Source organism: Acipenser ruthenus, chromosome 22 (genome assembly GCF_902713425.1).
Source record: "Acipenser ruthenus chromosome 22, fAciRut3.2 maternal haplotype, whole genome shotgun sequence".
In the NCBI taxonomy this organism is placed as follows: domain Eukaryota; kingdom Metazoa; phylum Chordata; class Actinopteri; order Acipenseriformes; family Acipenseridae; genus Acipenser; species Acipenser ruthenus.
Window position 1 is genome coordinate 5,246,060 of NC_081210.1, and position 22,461 is coordinate 5,268,520.

General features: G+C 38.2%; 1 protein-coding gene across 1 annotated transcript in view; it reads left to right on the forward strand.

The window, feature by feature from the left end:
- LOC117431443 (protein shisa-9-like) overlaps nucleotides 1-22,461 on the forward strand; it is a 53,832-nt gene that overhangs the window by 24,411 nt on the left and 6,960 nt on the right. Inside the window, exon 3 of the mRNA XM_034052335.3 lies at nucleotides 19,160-19,294. Coding sequence (XP_033908226.1) covers nucleotides 19,160-19,294 — 135 coding nt within the window. The remainder of the gene's footprint in view (nucleotides 1-19,159; nucleotides 19,295-22,461) is intronic.

Consider the following 22,461-nt stretch of genomic DNA (forward strand, 5'->3'; position numbering starts at 1 on the left):
AGTAGCTGGGGAGGGTGAGTCATTTTGAAAAAGGCAGGCAGCAGATAACAGTTCAGTGTTGAGGTGGCTGTTTGGACGCCCACGTTGTTACATCACTGACAGTCGCAAGATAGCTGAATCTAATATGCAGTCAAGATAACAACGAAGTTTAGAATCGGGACTAGCAAAGTTGAATGTGTGATGCTCCATTCAATTTCACACATAGGTATAAGCCACTTTGATTCTTAATATTTTTTTTTAAAGTAAGCACTTAAAAAAAATGGCCCCTGGGTTAATTGTTTCTTTCAGCGTTCTATTTTTGACCACTTGCCAAGCATTTTTTCACAACAGCATTTTGAAACTAATATATATACATATATACAGTATATATATATATATATATATATATATATATATATATATATATATATATATATATATATATATATATATATATATATATATACATACATATACATTTACATGTAGAAAGTAAAGTATTTATAGAACGTACCTAACTTAATGAGATTCCTGGGCTTGAATCTTCACTACCAGGTCAGCAATGAATTTTGTAATTTTGCGCATTGAAAGTTGCTGATGGCAAAGTTCCTGTTTCTTTTGTTTAAATTGTATATCAGGGTCTGACTAAGTGAATGCTTCATCACCTCCATATGTTTTAACTAGCAAACATTTGGAAGAGATAATTAAATTCAATAAACGGTACTTTTTATAATGTACTCCTTTTGTTAGCCATGAACCTGTGAATTTTTAAGATACTTCATTATGTAATCCTGAAATACAAAATTTAGCAAATGAAATGCTGCCATCCCTCTGTTGCTAAGCGACCCCAGAATGGGGGTAATTCTTGCCTCTCAGACATTCCAGAGTTGCCCTAATTTCTTAATACATCATAGCATCTACAGGTGTCAATAGCACAAAACCACCAGAGATTGCAATGTATTGCAGTACGTGAAGGTCTGTAGATAGATGTCAATGAATGCATACACTATGTTGGTATATGTTTTAGTCAAATGATGCTTGTAATGCTGACACACTTTAACTATTTTGTAAGGTAAATCTTTTTGGTTTTTTTTTTTGTGGTAATGTTTTAAGCTACCCACAATTAAATTGTATTTTTCATTAAAGTCACCACTTTATCCCCACAGACATTTTGAACCTAATGATATCAAAAGTGTTTTGAGAAAGCAGCTTTTATTTTAAACACATAGTCCAGTAGTATTTTGTTTTGGTTGTTGAAACAGCTGTATGTCTGTGGGTAACTTCAAATTTCTACATTTTATTTATTATACTTTTTTCACAGCATTGCCAAAAAATTTAAAATGGTGCTGCAGTGGAGAGGACTTGACCTCTTATTATCATATCAATGTACCTTCCAGTTTATTGTTAGTGATGGGACTGCAGCTGGTTCCAGTGAGATTGTTAACACACTTTCTCACGTATGCAACATTACCATTTTTAAAATGATTTTGAATAGCAGTTAATATCCACATTGGCTGCGAATATTCAGTTCAGTACCGCCAAGGTAATGGATGCAGCTGTAGACACCAAATATTGCAAAAAAGATAAATAAGTGAAACAGAACCCTCCAATGATCACGACAGTTGTTCACAGCTCTTATGTATTAACAATTTGATTATCAGGAAGCGGGGCAACCTCAATCTGTTTATTAAATCCGAAAGATAGTAATACCTCGTTTCCATGACTACCATTCTGAGCTGATCCAGGTTTTCCCACATTTCTCCTCAACCCCCATTGGTAGTCTACCCGAGCTGAGTTTTTGATGGTTGTTGATGGTTCTTTTCCAGCAAGCCCTGCGGTTGTGGTCACATTCATTTGTTTACAAAACTGAAAGCATGGATGCTATTGCTTTGCTTCCGACTATCCTAACAATTCTTTGGAGGTTTTTGTTACAACCCAACCCCCCCACCCCGCCCAAAAAATGATATGATAATACTAAAGCACAGAGAAACCTGCTCACCCCGCATGTAGATTAAATGTTTACGCCCACTTGTCACTTGATTGGTCAATGTTGTGACATACTTCCATGATTCCCGCCCATCCCACTTTGGGAAAAGATACAAATAAAATCTGGGGCAGCTTGGATGGGCAGCCAATGCAGGTTGGCTAAATTAACATGGAAACACAGTATCAAGGGCGGCAGGGTTTTCAACCCGGGTTGGTGGGCATATTGAATCAAGGTATACATGTGCTTCTCTGTGCCAGTGAGAGAAAAGGAGCACATTGCCTGAGATGAATTTGCATGGAGAATTAAAGAATATAATTTATTTTTAAAAAGACAGTGGATCAGGATGAGCATAAAAAAAAAAAAAACAACTTGGCTTCTTAATAGCTGGGATATTAACTACACCGGAGACTTATCCAGACACCAGTTATAATCTGAACCATGCTGTCATAATGAATTGCATGCTGATTGCAGCCATAGAAACCGGATTGCAATATCAAAATTAGGTTTTAACATTTACAGCAGTCTGTGTGTATTTTTTATTCCAAAGGCTATTGATGGATTGACTGTTTCACAGACGTTCTGTGGGATTGTTATTGAAAATACTGCATTTTTTTAAAAGGTTGCTTGAACTGACAAATCTTTGTCTAGCAGTATTCCAATCAGTTCACGTTTGAGGCGTCTTGAATAAAAGAAAGACCCAGCTCGGCCAGTCGGCATCTCTTGGAATACAGTTTGTCTCTCCAGTTTTACTACATGGTGTCGCACTAAGCACCCTGAGCACTTTGTTTATGAAACAGGTTTTGTACGCAAGAAAGAAAACGGCAATGTGACGGCTGAACGTCCTTTGGCATAACATTCTCCTGATTTTCTTGCTCTTGAGTTAAATACAGTTAAATGAACCATAATATATATAAAAGTTGAGGCACTCCTATAGTGCAGTTTATTCAGTTCCAGAAAACATGGCAAATAGGATGAGAGGCATTCAAAGCTTTTGCTCTGGCCATCTGTGCCTGTGGACTGAGAACTGCTTCTGACATCCATCGATATCCATCCCCTCCTAGCACAGGCAGCTCTGACCCAGTGTACTGGATGTGAGATCCTTGGCTTTGCACCATTAATACGCTGATTCCTGCAGATTCCTTGTTCTTATGGGCGGCAGTGGTACATCTATTTATTTATTTGTTCATTTAGATGTATTTCCACTGAAGAGTACTCAAGCTGAAGCCTCACATATTGGAGTACTTCTTGTCATCAGACAGTGGCACTGGCACAGCATGAAGACATGTATCAAATGGGTTCTGTAAAATAAAATTCTGGTTAATAATAGGTGCATGTAATTAAACTGTAACCGTGAGACCTTTTTGATATAAAACACAAGACCGATATTTAAAAAGGCAGGAATTTGCAGAATAATAATGTTTGATGATGATATCAGAGCTGTGCACTTAAAGTATTAGTTGCAACAGCTTTGATACAAGGTAAGACTGTTAACTTCTGCAGTCACGGGAAAATTATCGATCCTTGTTGCAAAATGATGTACATACTTCTACAGATACAGTTTAATATGATGTACTCTCCGGTGAAAACAAGTTACAGAAACTCCCTGAAGAAAGGTCAGAACGCAGCTTGAGGAACATCAGTTCAGTTTCTTAATGAATGTCTGAAGCACATTACTCATGTTGTAAAAGATACAACCCTCTCTGGAAATAGTATTTGCAGAAGTTGCTTTTTTTTTTTCTTTAGAGGTGTTATAATGAAGCTCTCACAGCTGCACAACGCAGTCTACAATTAAAAAACTAAAACTGTTTACTCCGCTAAATTGTGTCTTTAATTTAATCTTTATTTATTTATTTTTCTGCTGATTCCCTAATATGCAACAAATTAACTGCAAATGAAGACCCTACAACAGCAGAGTGTAGCTTAGCTGCACTATTACTACTGTGCTTAGTATGCAGTATTTACGCTACAAAATAGCTAATATTTTATACAGCTACTGCTGTTAAGTGTAACAGGATGGAGGCTGGGGGCAAACTGGTGACCCCATGCACCTCAAAAGAGCGTCTTTACCACAATAATAATAATAACTAATTTATTATAGTGCCTTTCACACCTAGGTGTCTCAAGGCGCTGTACAAAACTAAACACTCAAACACAAATCAACATTACAAAAACACAATGAATCAGTTCTATAGATACATCAATAAATAAAATACAATAAAATAGGTAAATATAGAGATAAAATCGATCATCATAAAAGTACAGTATATTATAATAAACAGTGCAGACTGCAGTAGAGTCAAAGAGTTTAAAAAAAATACAGCGGAGTATAAGTGCGTCTTAAGGGTATTTTAAAATGTGGCTACTGTTGCAGATTATCTAATGAAAGTCGGTAGTTTGTTCCAAAGAAAAGGAGCAACACAGCTAAAACTAAGCCCTCCGAGTGCAACACGTTTTGGAAGCATGCATTTTAACAATCCAGAGTTAGAGGATCTAATCTGCCTCCCAGGGATGTAAGGGCTAAGAAGGTCCATTATATAACTAGGACCCTGACTGTGCAAAGCCTTGTAGGTCAAAAATAATATTTCAAAGGAAAAACGGGACTGAATAGGAAGCCAATGCAAACGCTTAAGGACCGGAGTAATGTGTTCTGTCTGCAATCGATGCAAAGAGCGAGCAGGAAGATTAACCAAAAGAGCATTGCAACAATCCAAACGAGACGTAACAAATGCATGAACAAGAATCTCAGCATCCCTAGGGGGCAGAAAACGACACACTGATAATAAAACCCTGTCTTTACCACTGAAGAGATATGTTTTCAAATAAAAGCTTTGAGTCAAGTTGAACACCTAAGCTGCGGACTAACAAAGAGGCATCTACAAGGCAGTCACCAGAAGAGCATGCAAACCCAGTAAAAGAGCAAAGCTGGGTATTAGAGCCAGTAAAAGAGCAAAGCTGGGTATTAGAGCCAGTAACCAATAGCTCAGCTTTACTAGCATTCAAAAAATGATTTGAGATCCAGGTTTGAATATCTGCCAGACAAGTAGATAGGACTGTATGTGTTAGAATTTATTTTTAAATTGAGCTGTGTATCATCTGCATAAGAATGGAACTGAACCCCATGCTTTTGAATAATATCACCCAGTGACAGCATATAAATGTTAAAAAGAACAGAACCAAGGACAGAACCCTGTGGGACTCCATGAAGAAGGCGAATATTTGTAGAATTATGACCAGCATAGGACACGTATTGGTAACGACCTGATAAATATGAGCAGAACCAATCGAGAGCTGTCCCAATGCAAAAGAGCCGAGCCTGAGAATGGATGTGTTTACTCTGGCTGTTCGTATCATAGCAGTTTTAGTCCAGGCTGATGTTTCGAATCTGCGTTTGAGCTTTTATTTGATTTGTATGTACGTTGTTATGTTGGCTGTTTTTTTTAGCGTGTTATACCTTTAATCAGAGGTTTTAATTGAGTGCTGTGCAGCACTTTTTAAAGTGCTCTAGAAAGAAACTGCATACAGTTAAGAAAAACCAGTACATTAACTGTGCTGAAAAGATGGTGTTAATGCATATATTTTATATCTTGGTTAACATCCCATATAACTGCATGCTAAGTAACTACTGCACAATATCTATATTTTAAAGTTGGCCTGTATTGTATAGCTACTCCAGTTGTACTATTCTGCAGTGAAATTATGTAATACAGGGTACTATAAAGTAATTATAGAATTTAGGTAGGTGTAGACCCTAAATGATCATTTTAGCACCTGACAGTGCACTGTAACTCTAACTGTAACTGTAATTATAGGGACCATTTGTCTGGCTGAACCATATTGAAGAAACAGTGGTCAAGTGACTTATGTATCATATATATATATATATATATATATATATATATATATATATATATATATATATATATATATATATTTAATTTAAAAGACAGCTTTGCAGAGCTCAGGTTGTTTGATACTACATTTGCCTTGGTTCTTGGTTTAAGTAGTTCTTGATAAAATGTATTCCACCAATTATGCACTGAAATAATCAGTTACTAAAAATTATTATTTTAACATGTATTTATCACACCACATCTTCTCTCTAATTACTCACTCAATCAATGCGTATAAATAGGAAACTTCTGCATGAACTACAGTATGAGATGTTTTAATAAGGGAAGATAAATGATATGAAGGAATGGTATAGTATGTGTCGGCTTTTGACTTGTTTGGGGTTTGTTGATTACAAGGAAATTAGCATAATGTTTGAATGAGCTAGTATTTCCTACAGAATAATTACGAGCAAAAACAAAGAAAGAAAGAAAGAAAGAAAGAAAGAAAGAAAGAAAGATCAGACTATTCTTGTAGATGCCAAAAAACATAATTAGAATCAAACAATCTATCTATCTATCTATCTATCTATCTATCTATCTATCTATCTATCTATCTATCTATCTATCATTGTAAATTAGAGCCAGTTGCAGAGAATTTAAAGAGAGCAGCCAGTCTCATCTGGGCTGCTGTGTGAAGAGCCTGACTGTGTGTCGTAGTCCTCAAAGGTACTGTGTGAAGCATTTTTGGTTCACCTGTAGCACGACAACGCTGACCTCAGGTAATACAGGCGGAGAAAGGGTGCCAAGAGCAACCCTCTGAATAATGTGTCAAGTTGCATGTTTACCATGCTGTGTTTTTCTGTTAGAAACTGCTAGGGAATGGCTGTCCAGGTCCTTTCATCGGCTTTAGGTCTGCTTTATGGTCATGGAAAATGTCATGGCACTGTTTCAAAGAGCAGCAGTCATGTTCATCCTGTTGTCATGGCTCAATACCAATACAGATCAAAAAGGACTTGACTAAATCATGCATATTCCCCCTACCCTACCTCTCTGGTGATTCAGATCCAAAAAGTCTTTGGTCCCTAGAGAGAGAATGATGATTCTGTAGTGATGTTTCACTTTTTGGGTGAAACTCAGCAAACGTCATTAGATATTGCTGGAGGGCTGAGCTCTTTAAAGAATACCAGTTTGAGCAGTGTGGAGTAGTGGTTAGGGCTCTGGACTCTTGACCAGAGGGTCGTGGGTTCAATCCCAGCTGGGGGACACTGCTGCTGTACCTGCTTATATACCTCTGTCATTACCATCATGTTGTCTGAGAACCAGTACTGTCATAGGCTGATGTACCCCGTCCCTCTCATTAAAAAACACACATACTCTCCCAGTACCCATACCATCAGGCTGTGGAGCCAATCAAGCGTAGTTCCTTACATTACATCAAAGGGGGTCTGATGAAGCTGTTAGTGTTTTTTTTGTTGATATTGTACTCTTCAGAGCACTATCCCTTGGTGAATGCAAAGTATAGTAATGCTATAGATATATGGTAAAATAAATGAATAGTTTTTTACTCAACTGCTAAGAGTGGTGGATGCTGTATCATTATAAGTAATGAAGCAGTGTCTCATGCCAGAATAGCTTTTGTGAAGGTTTATACAAAACCAAATTTTCAGTATGCATTATGGATGTATACACACACACACACACACACACAATAGATATATATTTGTCATGCAAAGGCTTTAGGATTAGAAGGTAGCCTAAGGGTTCATGGCTCTGGCACTATGTGTGTGTGTGTGTGTGTGTGTGTGTATAAGCAGCATCACACAGAAAGAGAATATTATTTTGCTCTTTCCACAATTACTTTCACCCCACTAAAAGCTAAGATGTTCAATACAGCAACAAATTATTGAAATCCTGGGAAAACCACAAAGTTAATACATCATTGGTGGTGTGAGCTGAGTCAGGGCCACAGCTTTGCAAATCTTTGTCCAGTCTGGGAGTGATCTGAACAGGTTCCAGGTGGAGTTGGGTGGATTGGGAGACTTTGTGTGAGAGTCTGACTTTACTGATAGGCTGTGGGGTAAGCACTGGAGACAAGAAGGTCTGTGTGGAGGACACATCTGTGTTTAACCCAGCATACTTCCAGAGAGCTTGGTAGCCATGCCACATACCAGGATTATAGAGAAGTACCCTGGCTATGAGCTGGGGGTCCAGGATGTGTTCTGAAGTTGACCAGGGTTCCTGCAAAACTCCAGTAACAGGATTCCATGAGAAAGCAACGCTACAATCACCTGGATCCTTTTTCCTAGTTTATCGTTGGTAAAAACAGAATCTCTAACACAGCCACTAAGTGGACAGTGATAGGCCAGGCATATCTTCAAAACCTCACTGCAAGAAAGTCAATTTAACTGAAATTATAAACTGGAAGCAAGCCAGATAAACCAATCCATAATCCAGGCTGTGATTTGTGAGGTGGTTCAAAAGAATTCGGTACACTTAGACATATTCACCTCCTCAAGGAGACTGCAACATGTGGCAACGCAAAGACAAGTTGACAGGTAGATGACTTTTAAACACATTTTTGATTTAGGTTTTATTTAAAAGTTGGACTTTTCTATATTTGTGCCATGTGTGCTGAATTAAATCTTCACCCTGTAGTTGTAGGAGACAGATCTGATAATTGTTCCTGGTTATTAAATTCTTTTTTCTTCTAGGCTTGGGTGTCACACTTTGTTAAAGTCGATTCTACACTGCTTGTCTGATAATGCCCCCACCCTGCACAGTGATAACTACTTCACACGATTGGAATTGTGTGTTATGAAACTCACAATATATGAAAAAATATTGAATTGCTAATGTTTTACTATATTGTAATTAATGCACTTGCTGTATATACATTCACTTCACTGCTCCAGTGCTTCAGAATGGTCATATGACCCAAAGTAATGGGCTCACTGAATCTATATGTAATTGCTGTCTATGGTAGATGATGTCATTCATTGATCGCTCTGAGGGAGCCACTAAAGAAAACAACAGCGATTCTTAAAATTCTTTGTTGTTGTTTTTTTTATCAACAGCGTGATATACAGAAGGACCACAACACTGTTAAAGCAGTGGATCTGTTTACTGAAACAAAAAGTGTTATTCACAAAGAAAGGGTCTATCCGTGTTCATTAAGCTCTTTAAACAAGAGCACGCAGTGAATTGATTTACACGCAAATGTGAGAATTGCGTGTTAATGTTTATGGAGCGTAAAGTTCATTCTATTTGGGAAATGCTGGTGCCATGTGCACAGCTCTGCTTAAAGACTGGCATCTCATGTATCTCTTTCTGAAGCTTGCTGCTTTCCCCCAATGCATGGGTGATGTTTTCAAAATTGCTGTACTGAAACAATTTCTATTTTTTGTGACTGGCTTTTTGTGAAGACCTTGGGGGTTTGCAGCATCTTTAGGTGTTAAACAAAAAAATAACAACTGTAGGATTGAAAATGATGGGGGAAGCCAGACGGGAATAGAAATACTTTCCTTCAAGCAATATTTACATTCCTTTATAGCGGGTACCCTTTTTTTTTTTCTTTTTTACTCATAATCATTGTGCAGTGTATTTTTTAGGCTTTTCCAAGATCATACACTAGCTCCACAACCTCCCTCTTTGCGAAACTGAAAAGCTTCCTTCTGCTCCACTTCCCTTAGCCAAATCAGTTACTTTGACAAGCATACATAATTAATGTTAACTGATAACCGCTTCCAGTCCTAATATGGTTAGCATCAATGTCTAATTGCATGACACACACTGCAATACAGCCAGCCCTGTTGTTCGGCAGAGAGAGAATACATTAGGCAGAGTGACAGGAGGAAGAGCAGCTAATGATCTCACATCTCCAAGGACGAGTGTGACCATGTGTAATTTCAAAGGAGCTGTCAGTCTCTTTAAAGTGACGGGAGAGCTGTGGGCGATCTCTGGGAGCAGTGACCTACAAGGGGGCCTCTCTGTGTCCTATGCAAGAAACGTCTTCCATCTCGGATTCATTTCATCTGTGATTGGAGGCTATTAACTAGAGCCGGAGTCTCCTACTGTTACAAGCCCTCCGTATTGAAGGGCACTATTTATACCCTGACTGAATTGAGAGCAAAGTTAAATCCATTGCTAAATCTATTGGAATCCTGAGCAACCTCATCACTGGTCTTCCTTTCATTTTAATGAGAATCTATTGGCTCCTGCATGCTTGTATTTTACTGGCCTGGATGGCAAAATCTAAAATCTCAAGTTTCATTAAGTTGTGGTTATTTCTACATCCATGGTTGGCCTTAATGTTGGTGGATTCTCAAGGCTAAGTTAACCTGCAGTGTGACCCACAAGCTTCCTCTACTGGCTGGCACCAATCTATCACTGGATTCAAAGGCCTGAAATGCTTTTAAATAACATTGGTGTCTGTCAGCAAGACGTTTGAAGTTCTATAAAATTAAAAGTCACTGCCTTGCAATAGAAATATAAACTTATGTCTGTGAATAGTCTGGAGGTTGTTTGTTTGGTGCTTTTTACTTAATTTTGGGAGGAAATGGAAAGGACTTTGTCATTAAATGAAATAACACTGGTAGCTTTGTAAATAACTACTTTATTAATACTGTAAGGAGAAAAGGCTCAAAGCCTTTTAGTATTTAGTTTTTCTTCATGTATCAGGACTTTTATTTTTTCAAACAGTTTAAAATGTTAACATACGAAATATAGGTTGCTTTATGTATTGCATTTTCAGGGTTTTAAACCCTTTGTTTATTGTTCAGCTTGTTGATCCTACATACTGTACAATTCTATGTGCACTTTTTTGATTTCGTCCAACAATTAATACATTGTGGAATTTAAAATGGATATAGACAGGGAGATAAACAGGATATTTATTGTATTATGATCTCCACATAGGGCCACAGCACATTTCCTTGTACTGGTCTCCACGGTGCAGTATTCCAGCAGTTATGGACCATTGGTGCCATTGGTGTGAGACACAGCGTTCTCTTCCCTGGGGCTCAAGAAGGCATTGCATACAAGCTTCAGAGAGACAGAGAAATAAGAATCGTAAGAAGAGAACGTGACAAGTATATTGCTTTCAAAAGTATTTTCCAATCTTCCTTTCTTTTTTTTTTAAAAAGGTTGATATTTCCGAATGACTAGCCTCATATCCCTCTTATTAAATTGCGTACATCGCTTTACAAGTCATTTCGAGAGGCAGCTGGAAATTGTTCACAGAGAACTGGATTCCAATTTGAACATAAAATGACCTGTGAGCACAAGTGCCCTTCTGCTAGGGCAATCCCATTGGGTAATCGTGATCCCAAAATATTATTGCATTTTTGATTTTCAGTACAGCTGCTCTCTTATCACGTTTCTCTTTCTACTTTGTAATAACCTTGCCATGTTAAACATTAACAACATACAGAACAGTGCTGTTTAGATGTGTTTTAGTGTGTACATTGACATTACAGAGAGATGAAACTCTCACAAATTCATTGTTATTCATTGTTCCCACTCTCGCTCCGGATGATGGCCGTGCAATTGCAGTAGCTTTATTTTAGAATCAATCTGCCATTCTCTCAACAATGCAGTTTACACCAGTAAAGCTACAAGTGTTGTAACAAACAACTTCAGATTAGCTTCCGCCCATATCCTTGAATTAATCTTCCGTTGTTTGGCACCACCTGTACTTAAAAGTGCCTTAAAAATTTTTACGGGAAGAAGGAAAGACAGCCATTGTGCTGACCTTCATATCAATCTATCATTCTGCAGGTGCTTTTGAAATTCATATCTGCTGCTAGATTCTTTCACGATAAACATCTCAAGGTGCAGTGATTTTAAGTCAAGTAAACACAACGTTTTGGATAATGCCTTTATCAGTAAGACTGATAAAGGTGTTGTCTGAACTGGCTGCCTTTTTGAAATCTAGAAAGATGATTCTTTAGTTATTACTACAGATGATAAGTTTAAATGAAAACATAGAAAAGGAATCAGAGTCATGGACATCCTTCCAGAACTGAGGTGCCAGGTGGCTACTTCCTACATCTGGTGGAACAATCCAAGAAGCGTCCAGCTTCAGGGTTTGGTATTCATAACGGCCATGGTGAAAAGTATGCTATACAAAGTCAACCAAGATGAATTGTTGGTTAGCAACTGCAGTATTCATATTTTCTACATACTAGAACACATGTACCTGCATGTGTCTATTATCCTATTCACATTACCTACTGTACATCACGAGTGGCCTTCACACTTTGAAAACATCAACAGCAATCACGTGGATTCAGCACATGCATTATTTTAGGTACAGCTGACAAGATATTGATCTAGAATCCTAAAGAATGATACCCTATCAACACTCCCAAAATAATGTGTTGTATTGTGTTGTATTAGCAAGCCTCTACAAACATGAGTGTCCCCCCACCCGCTGAGTACCCCTCACCCGCTGATTTCTTGAAAATTCCTGTTCATAAACCCTCACGACTAAAAATGTCTCCCAAACATTGACAGTAAAGCAGCTCCAATAAGTATTCACTGTGAAACAGTGCATATACACCTACACTCTGATCTATTTAGACTATATATATTTATAAATAGTGCTTGCTGCTCGAATATACTGACGCTTATGTCTGTATTACCGGGAGAAGTCCTGCAGTGTTTCATGCCTCTGTTGTGTTTTCTCCCATCCTGATATTATGCCTTCTATGACGTACAGTAATTTACATTGATATCATCCAACTCACACTACTGCATCTACAAATTTGCCAATACCTCCATCCCTCACAAACCCAAACACACACACTTTGTTCAACATTAGGTACATTGTACCATAATATAGGTATTGGATACAGAAACTACGCCCATTGAATGGAATGGAAAGGCAAGGGGTGGACGCAAACTGTAAACCATACAGTTCAAAGACAAACATCTAACCATTCAACTAAAGAACAAGCTCTGTAGTCGAGAGATAAGTACTTGTCTTATGCTGATGTCAGTATTATTAACTCATCAACCGCTAGGAGGAGATTTATTACAAACTTGTTAGGTTTTTCCCTCCCTCTCTCTCTTTTTTCTTACTAGTTGTCTTCCATTCTTTTTCCATCGCCTCTCTTTTTTTCTCACTACACACTGCATTTCTGCAGTTCTGCATTATTTATTCATGTTGGCACTACCCAGACTAGGCTCTCTCTGGAACACGGGAGTAGGAGTCTCTCTCAGCTCCCTTTCAACCAGGTCTGAGTCCCCTCAAGCTGAAGGGAATGGAAGGAGAGAGTGCTGGTTTGTAGCCATATTTCTGACTCTTTTCCTCCTGGGAATCTGAGTTTGTCAGGTTATCAAAAGAGGAAGAGGATAGGCCCTTTGTGTTTAATTCAGCCTGCAGCCACTCTGCATATTGCCTTGCTGGTGAGGCTGCGTCCAGCAGTGTTAATGGAGCTGAGATGTAGCGACTTAAGTGTCATTGAGTTACATAGTAATAAGCAGTTGAGCAAATCTCACCTGATAACAGTTTTTCCATTTAAAAAATGAATATAGAGTGGTGTTACGCATCGATGCATGGTTTGGTGATTATTTGTTAATATGAACCTCTCTGAATATCACAAATACTTTTGAAATGGAAGTCAGATACCTAAAGATTCAATATGTAACATTTAGCCATAATTGGTTCTCCAGCTCTTGGTTCCAAAGGGTTTAAATGGATGTTAAAATCTGTATCTATGCAGAACAAATCAATAGGTATTAAAATGGTCACCTGTGTAATGGAAGTTATACATGTTGTGTATGGCCTTTTGGTAACACTTTACATTAAGTGTCTCAAATTACTGTGTATTTACATAGTAGTTACGTAGTAAATACATGTGTACTTATTATTATTATTATTATTATTATTATTATTATTATTATTATTATTTATTTCTTAGCAGACGCCCTTATCCAGGGCGACTTACAGTCGTAAACAAATACATTTCAAGAATCGCAGTACAAGTAATAATACAATTAAGAGCAAGATAAATACAATGACTTTGGTTCAAGCAAGTACAAGTCTGACAAAATACGATTCAATAATACAGCAGATAACAGTGTCAGTGATAGTTACATCAGGATATAATTAAATACAAAATACTACAGATTAAATAACACTTGGCAGATTACAGCATTATTATTATTATTATTTATTTCTTAGCAGACGCCCTTATCCAGGGCGACTTACAATTGTTACATGATATCACATTATTTTTACATACAATTACCCATTTATACAGTTGGGTTTTTACTGGAGCAATCTAGGTAAAGTACCTTGCTCAAGGGTACAGCAGCAGTGTCCTTGACCGGGGATTGAACCCACGACCCTCCGGTCAAGAGTCCAGAGCCCTAACCACTACTCCACACTGCTGCCCCACAGTACTCTAAAGTACAGGATTAAATGCAGTAAAATAGGGGGCAGATAAGAGCAAGTAAAGCGCATTTAAGGAAGGGTGATAAGTGTCCCAGGGGAAAAACAGAGGAGTTCTACAGGTGCTTTCTGAAGAGGTGAGTCTTGAGGAGGCATCTGAATGTGGTCAGGGACTGGGCAGTCCTGACATCTGTAGGAAGGTCATTCCACCACTGCGGGGCGAGGGTGGAGAAGGAGTGGGCTCTGGAGGCAGGGGAGCGTAAAGGAGGTAGAGCCAGTCTTCTAGTGCAGGCGGAGTGGAGAGGTCGATTGAGGGTGTAGGGAGAGATGAGGGTCTGGAGGTAGCTGGGTGCAGTCTGGTCAAGGCATCTGTAGGCTAGTACAAGAGTCTTGAACTGGATGCAAGCAGTGATCGGGAGCCAGTGGAGTTATTATGCATAGTTACAATGTACTAAATGTGTTCAGCTTTTTGCATGATATAACCCTAACCCTAACTCTAACCCTAACTCTAACTCTAACTGTAACCCTAACTTTAACCCTTTTCTGATACAATTGTGTACTTGTATATATCGTGCAAAAAGATTTACACATTAAGTACATTGTAACTATGCATAATCACATTGTAACATTAGAATATATTTACTAAGTAACTACTATGTAAATACACAGTAATTAGAGACACTTAATGTAAAGTGTTACCATTAGTCCTTTATAAAGGGTAATAGTTGCCTGACACGTTTTTCTACGTTGAAGGAGTTGTTAATTGTCTTAATGTTAAACTAGTTGTGTGTCGCTGGAGCCAGGACCCTTATCTCTTGAAGTGTATTCTGAAATGGAACAGACAACGTTACTTGCTTCTTCATATCAGCGTTTTGAAACACAGACCACTGAATCTGACATTTGTGAAAGGTGACATCTCTTTCCTGCAACATTTTGCTTATGATGGCCTCAACAAATTGGGTTCAATTATATCCCTTCCTGTCATTCTGTCAGTCCTCCTCATTGTCACAGGCTTCAGTTTCTCTCGATTCATTTCTTTTTTACCTCTCATGTCCGTCCACATTGCTCACAGATAGACACAGAGACAGGAGACTGACAAGGCAAACAGTAGAGACAATAGGTGCATTGACAAAGGGGGTTGAGCTGGCAGAGTGCTTTACTGCACAAACCTTTGACATCCCGATGCCTGTGTTCGAATCCAACTTATACCACAAGTGCAATTAGTCTGGTGATCTCAATACAGCCCTCCATGGACTGTAGCTAATTTGCTGAAATTCTGAACTTCATGACTGAACTGCTCCCTCATCCCTAAGAGGGTAGTCATAGGACATGACTGAGTATTGTTGGGAAACTCAAATTGACTTAGAAAGTCTGACCTTTTTGTACATAAAGAGCCCATTAAAAAGAAAATGTCAGCCATGTGAGGATGTGTTATATTCAGAAAGTGCCAAATTAAAAAAGAAAGGGTAGATTGTATAATGAAGAAATATAAATATGCCATAATAAAAAAAAGGTCACAATTAGGGTCCTGGCCTATGATACCTAAACTTTAATATAAAGGTACAGCTTTGTTTGTCAATTTTCAAGCCAGAATAAACAGAACTGAATACAGGAATAGCTCTTGCAAGGCAACCGAAGTTAAAGTGCAGTAAATTGGAACAAATCTAATAAATATATTGGAACACAATTGGAGGCCAAGATAATGACACAACAACTGCAGTAATATTTATTTTTGAGATGGAGGTCATAAATAGCCGAAGGTGTTAACTATCATGTCTGTCAACCTTAGATTCTTATGGCTTTGGCTCAGAATGTATGAGTGGGTGTTTTTATAGGTGAACTACAGCACTGCAGGATCCACACACCACAAGAAGAATCAGATCTTTAGAGCATCTTTCACAAACAGTTTCAGTCAAGGAACGCAATAGTGCTCCAGATTAAGAGGAAACCATTACATTGATAAGCCAAACATGTGTTTCTTATTATTTTACCTCAGTGTTGAAGTTAACTGTGCCAAAACCAAAATTCCAGCACTGTCTGATGTCAAGTTTCTGATGAAGTAATATTTAATTTAACAGAATGAGCAGTGATATGTTACATGTCCAGCAGGTGGCATTGGTGTATATACTCATTAGTGTCCATTTGGTGACTGACAAATATATACATGGTTATAGTACTGTAAGTAATAAGCAGTAATATATATTAGTAAAAACAAGTTTTTTATTCTATGTACTGTTTTTGTAGAAAGCTATAATACAAGAGTACTGTAAAGCAAGGTAAGGGTGGAATAACAGTACAGTATTCTATGTGTAACTAATCCGTCACAAATCATAATCCAAAAGGACCCTATTTCAAACCCAATGAAAGTACAATGCTTCATTTTAAACAAGTGTGATCGTCCTCTGTGTTTAGATCATTCCATTTTACATGGCTCTAATACCATGTGAAAGCTACCATAGTACAGTCTGATATGGATAAGTGCTTGTAGCAGGGCGATTGCCCTGCATATGTGCATTTTAGTGTTGATATCATTTGTATGGGGAAATGGGTTTATTTTGTGTCGTTTTGGGAGTTGATTTGTTTGATTGAATTATTGTTTACAGACGGACGCTCGATTGAGACTTGCTGCCTGCTAGGCTTGGTTGAGGGGAAGGGCAGCAGGTGATTGGCTGGGCTGGACCTCAATCAGCAGGTGGGCGGGTCTTGATCGAGTGTCCGTCAGGTTAAAAACATCCCGCGGGAGATGGTTCAGGGCTGCTGCAAGGCCTGCCATTTTCACGGCACCTTTGAGTTATAGTTTGTGGTATTGTGTTTTATTTTGCACTTTTTGTACAGCTTGATGTACTAGTCCTCTGTGCGTTACCATCGTTGGTAACGTCACATGACCACCTTTATTTTACTTTCGTTTTCTGTTTGTGAATAAAACCTGCGCGCCTGTGCCGGCGTTTTCAACACCACCACGTCTGTCTCTCTGTATGCTTGAACAGCGGCTACCCACACGCGTGACACGAGGAAGACCCTGTCACAGTGCTCTTCCATTTTCAAATGAAATCCTGTTTCTTGTTGAGGATTGAAATGAGTACCTCTGAGAGCTGAAGATGCAACTGTTAATGTTCTCATTAGTAGATAGCTTTGTAGTGCCATTGATCCCCCCCCAACATCAAAATCCCATTTTCAAACTAATTATAATTGTTTTGAAATTAGTCCTATGCAGAAGGGGTCATTACTCCCAATAGCCTGTTATGAACTGGGCATTAATGGTGATAAAAGGCATCTTGTATTGTCTCAAGTAGTCTGGTACAGGGTCATTATGTATCTGGAAAATGACTCACACCAGGCTAGTGGCATTTTTAATTGTTTGCCTAGATGTGTACTTGTTGATATTTACAATGACAAACTGACATCCTTATTTGGTTTGATTTTTACAAAAGAACAAATAATTTCCACTCTATAGCTTGCCTTGAAGAGAGTTACACAAAATTATATTTCCTTTATTAAATAGCATTCTTAATGAGGGTCCCCAGTGACTTACACAGTAAAATCACTGTCTTTTGGAGCGCAGGGTGAGCCATGCCAAGTCTGGTTCCAACCCCATTCAGACAAAGTTGCTAATATTGGCTGGGGATCCACATGGAGGTCTGCATTGGCCTTGCACTGCCATGGGGTTTGGGTGGAAAATCAGAGCGGGTTTGCGTCTCCGTTGGGTAGAAAGAAGATTGGCCCAACAGTGGAAGTCTCTCGTTGGATCTTCATTCCTCCTGGTCAGTAAGTGGGTTGCAGCTGTCAGACGACATTTGATTTGGCCATTTCAAATTAGCTTGAAAAAACGGAGATAAAATTGATCAGACTTTATTAAATTAAAAAAAGTCAACCGTACTCCGTAGGTATATTTAAATTGGGAAACAGTGTGAACTTGGAAATGCAGTTTCTAAGATCATTTGAAGAATGGTAATTCCTTCTGGAAAACAACAGGTTTCCTGTGTGAAGCAATATAAACTGTGACATGCAGCTAACCATGAGGAAAAAGTATCTGTTTTTCTTTATCTGAATCCATCACACTGGAAAAGCTTACCACATGATCCTGGACTAATCAACAACCTCTCTCTATCTTCAACCCCAGGCAGAGGAAGTCTTCTAAATTAAAAAAAATTTTAAAAAATGAATCCTGCTTCTTACTGTATATATGTGTCAGATCTTTGAGTTGTCAATCACAGACCTTATTTTTTCTACAATAATTTAAGCTATTGTAGCAAAGCAGCTTCTAAGCGACGGTAGAATAGCAGACTGGAAACAGCGTTTGGTTTGGTTTCTAGAGCTGCTACCTGCATACATTATCATGATATTATTGTTCGGATTATAGGTTAGTTCAGAGTACCAGGGGGATTACAATGTACTGTACTTTATAAACCAATTTTAGATGTTTGTATATACTAAACAGTTAAAGTAGAGTGCACCTATGTACAATATTAACTGATACAATATATTACCCTTGTGCACACTGGCTTCAGGTTGCAACACTGTCTAACCTAATTACTACGTTTCTTTTAAACACTACTGTGTCATGGATGAGTCCTCATGTTGTTGGCTTGTGAGCTGTAGAAAGAAATAATTTGTTTTAGGCACTGCTTCAGCAGGCCAATTGATACATAACTGCTGCCAAGAGGAGGCACATTCTGGAACCCCACCCCCTGTGGGGATCTGGGCCACTCCGGGGTCAAATGGGACAAGTTCACCATTCTGAGCTTTGAACCACTCATCTCTTGTCCGTGCTTGGTTTCCCCTTGTGTTTCCACACTGTATGAAGTCAAAGCTGCATTAACTGAAACAGTTTTGTGATATACCTACACTGTAACTGCAATATTTGAGATGTAAGTCATCATATTATTAAACCCAATGTGGGGATTCCTGTACAGCTTGTGTTGATGCAGTAAGATAAAGCTGATTCCCTGCTCATTGTCTCCTCTGCAGACACCTCCCAGATGAACAACATGGTCCCCACCATGTCCCACCCGCACTCCTACCCGGTCCTGAGCCAGCTGACCAACCCCTACGAGCAGCAGCCGCCCGCTAAGCTCAACAAGTATGCCTCGCTCAAGGCAGTAGGTAAGACACCCTGCTGCTGCTTCTTTATTAAAGACCAGTGTGCATTTAGTGCCTCTAACTACACTGTAATGGTTGTGTAATTACAATGCAACAACATGATCAGTTACAAAAGAAAAATGTTGTCAGTTGTTAGTCCTTTTGTAAATTCACTGTACTTAACCACACATGCTATAGCAGTGTAATTAGTGTATAGTTAGAGACACTTATTGTATCCCAGTCACCAGGGAAATATCCAGGGGCAGGGTGCAATAAAGACGTTTATAGGTATTATGGGACCAGTCTGAAAATAAAAGACTATTGCAGAATGCCTGTTTTAAAATTAGACTGATCTTAAAAATGGTATTAAGCAGTCATTTTTAAGCTTGCATGGAGAAGGCTTATCCTGGTCTAATACAAGAATTATATTGGTCTAAGTCAAGCCTAAGTCACTGTTACTGCAAGTGCTGATGGTGAAAGCTTTAGTGGAGAGGGAGCTTTTACAGAGGCAGAATCCTCTTGGTATTTGAGTTATATCAGATGCTCCATTTTAGAAGGTAAGACATCCAAGAAATTGTAGATTTTTTGGAATTTGATCTCCAACCACTGGCAGACAGACGCAAAGCTGTTCCACCAGGAATTCAAGTTTGTATGGCCTTACAGTTTTATGCCACTGTTGCCTTTTTGTAAATGTTAGGAGACTTTATTGGAGTACATGAATCTACTGCCTCTAGGATTCCCCACCGTGTATCAAAAGCTCTCGTACAGTTAATGCCAAATTGTCTTCCCAACATCTTTGTCTGCTACAATGAAAAGCAAAATGAGTTTCCACACATTGGCTGGCATTCTGGATTTGCTATCGATGGAACCCATGTGAGGATACAAGCCCAACTGGAACATTAACCACTGTTTGAGGATAGCAAAGGCTATCATTCTATTAATGTTCAGGTAGCATGTGATGTCGCATGCCATTAATGTGAAGTAAAGGGTGTTTTGCTTGGGGACAGTGACTATCCACTGCAGGCCATTGCATTTTTACACCATGCATCTACCCAAAAAACAGAGCAGAACAGAAATGTAATAATGCCCAAGCCAAAACAAGGGATGTTGTGGAGAGCTGTATCGGTTTATGGAAAAGAAGGTTCCACTGGCATGCATGGTTTGTATCATTGTTTGTGCAGTAGCTACATTGCATAACATGGCTGAATTTGTCAGATTTCTCTAAAGAGGTTGAGCAGGAGGAGGCTGAAGGGAATCACCGTGTTCTAGAAAATGGACAGAATACCAATGAATGCTTAAAAAGATGTATGGTCACCGACACACTCTTTAAATAAAACAGATACAAGTCCTTTTGTGTATGTACAGTATATGTATTAAGCATGATGCTTGATGACACAGTGCTTGATTAACACGACTAAAGTGAACAAAATTAGTTAAAAATGAGGTAGAGTTAGAGGCAGTAGGGCAGAAGTGTGAGGGCTAGGTGAAGGCAGCTATATTCGGGAGGCTGTAAAGGAATCAGGAATGGGTTATGTTTAAACGGTGTGTGTGCCTGAAAGTAACCTGGTTAGAGTTAATCCTGGAGATTTCACAATAAATCAGAGGCTTGCTGCAACTTCTAAGCATATGAATGCTTTTTATGGGCCTTCACCTCCTATATAACCAAGGACACAGCATCATTTGGCTGGAAACAGAATTCCAGTGGTGTGGGACCAACATGTGCAACTCTTTACTATTTTAAACACCCAGACGCTGGAAAACTGAAAATGCACAGTAATACAGACGAGTTAAACAAGGCATTGAAGCTAGAAAGGGTCATATTTAAAAACTCAGGGAACTTTAAAAGTATGCAAATTGAATTAGTCATGCATTAACTTGGCAACTCTAATTAAGTTTGCAAATGAATATTAATATTATTAATTAATAATATTATTAAGTTACTAGCTAGATATAAATTTGTGTTTTTTCTCTCTTTCTAGGTGATGCATGGACAGTGGAAATACATTCATGATTATCCTGTAAAGAACTGGCATTTAAAATATAATAATGTAACATTTTTATTTGATCAAAAATAAAATAAATACAAACATTTTTGTGTTAATGAAGACTATAGTTACCATTTTTCTACTGTAATATTTGAATGGAATTAATTACATTAAAAAGCTACAGTATAACATTAGTATGTAGCATAGTTATTTAGAAAACAATAACTAGAATGTAATAGAAAATAAGAACTGGCATTTAATAGTATGTGTCATTAATATTGTCATATTTAACACTTAAAACACCCCCACAAATATTTTAGTTAAACAAATAGCATCTGTATGTGGTGTTCCCTGTCATAAATAAAAAAAATATATGTGTGCAACTTTAGATCCTTTTTCTTTATTCTCTTCTTAGTTTAAATATCTCAAGCCCCAACTTTTCTCTTTGCAATTTAAAAATGTCATTTTGAAGAAGGAGATTTTTTTTTCTGTTGTTGCAGGACATCTGGGTTTTTAATCCCCGAACCAAATTTCCCCATTAAAATATCATTTCGGGTATTGTACTAATATTGTCAAATTCTATAATTACAGCAATAATCTTAAAATAAAAAGTGAGCTGTCAATCCTTTGCACTCCTCTCCTGGTTGCAGTGCAGTTGTGGTATTGAATACCTGGATCCCAGCTTTGTCTCTTAGTAAATGGCTTCACTGCTCCTTTGGAGATGCACACATCCGCTTAAAGTGGTCCTGTGTGAATATCTTGAAAGGACAGTAAGTGCAGACACTCCAACACATTCCTTCTGACCCTCTCTCTCTCTCTGTGTCCAGAACAGAGCTCCCAGGCCCTGTCTGTCTCAAAGACAGACTTTGAAATGATAATCAAGCCTCTCTGATGTTTATTTTATTTTTATTTTAAAGGAGATCTTGCCATGTTTTTTAATTTATGAAGTATGAACCAAGTCACTCACAACATGTTATTATATATTTTTGTACTATTATTTATTTATTATGAATTTATAATTATATTGATTCTTAAGATTAGTTTAATAAGTAGCTCACAGATTCTAGTGAAGGTGTAGTCATTGCAACACCAGAGTGTATTTTGACTTTAACCACACTATTTGATACTGCTGTTTAGCTTAGCTAAGGACATTTGCATTGTGAGTGTTATAAATACATATAAATCACTAGAGCTGCTGAGTATCAT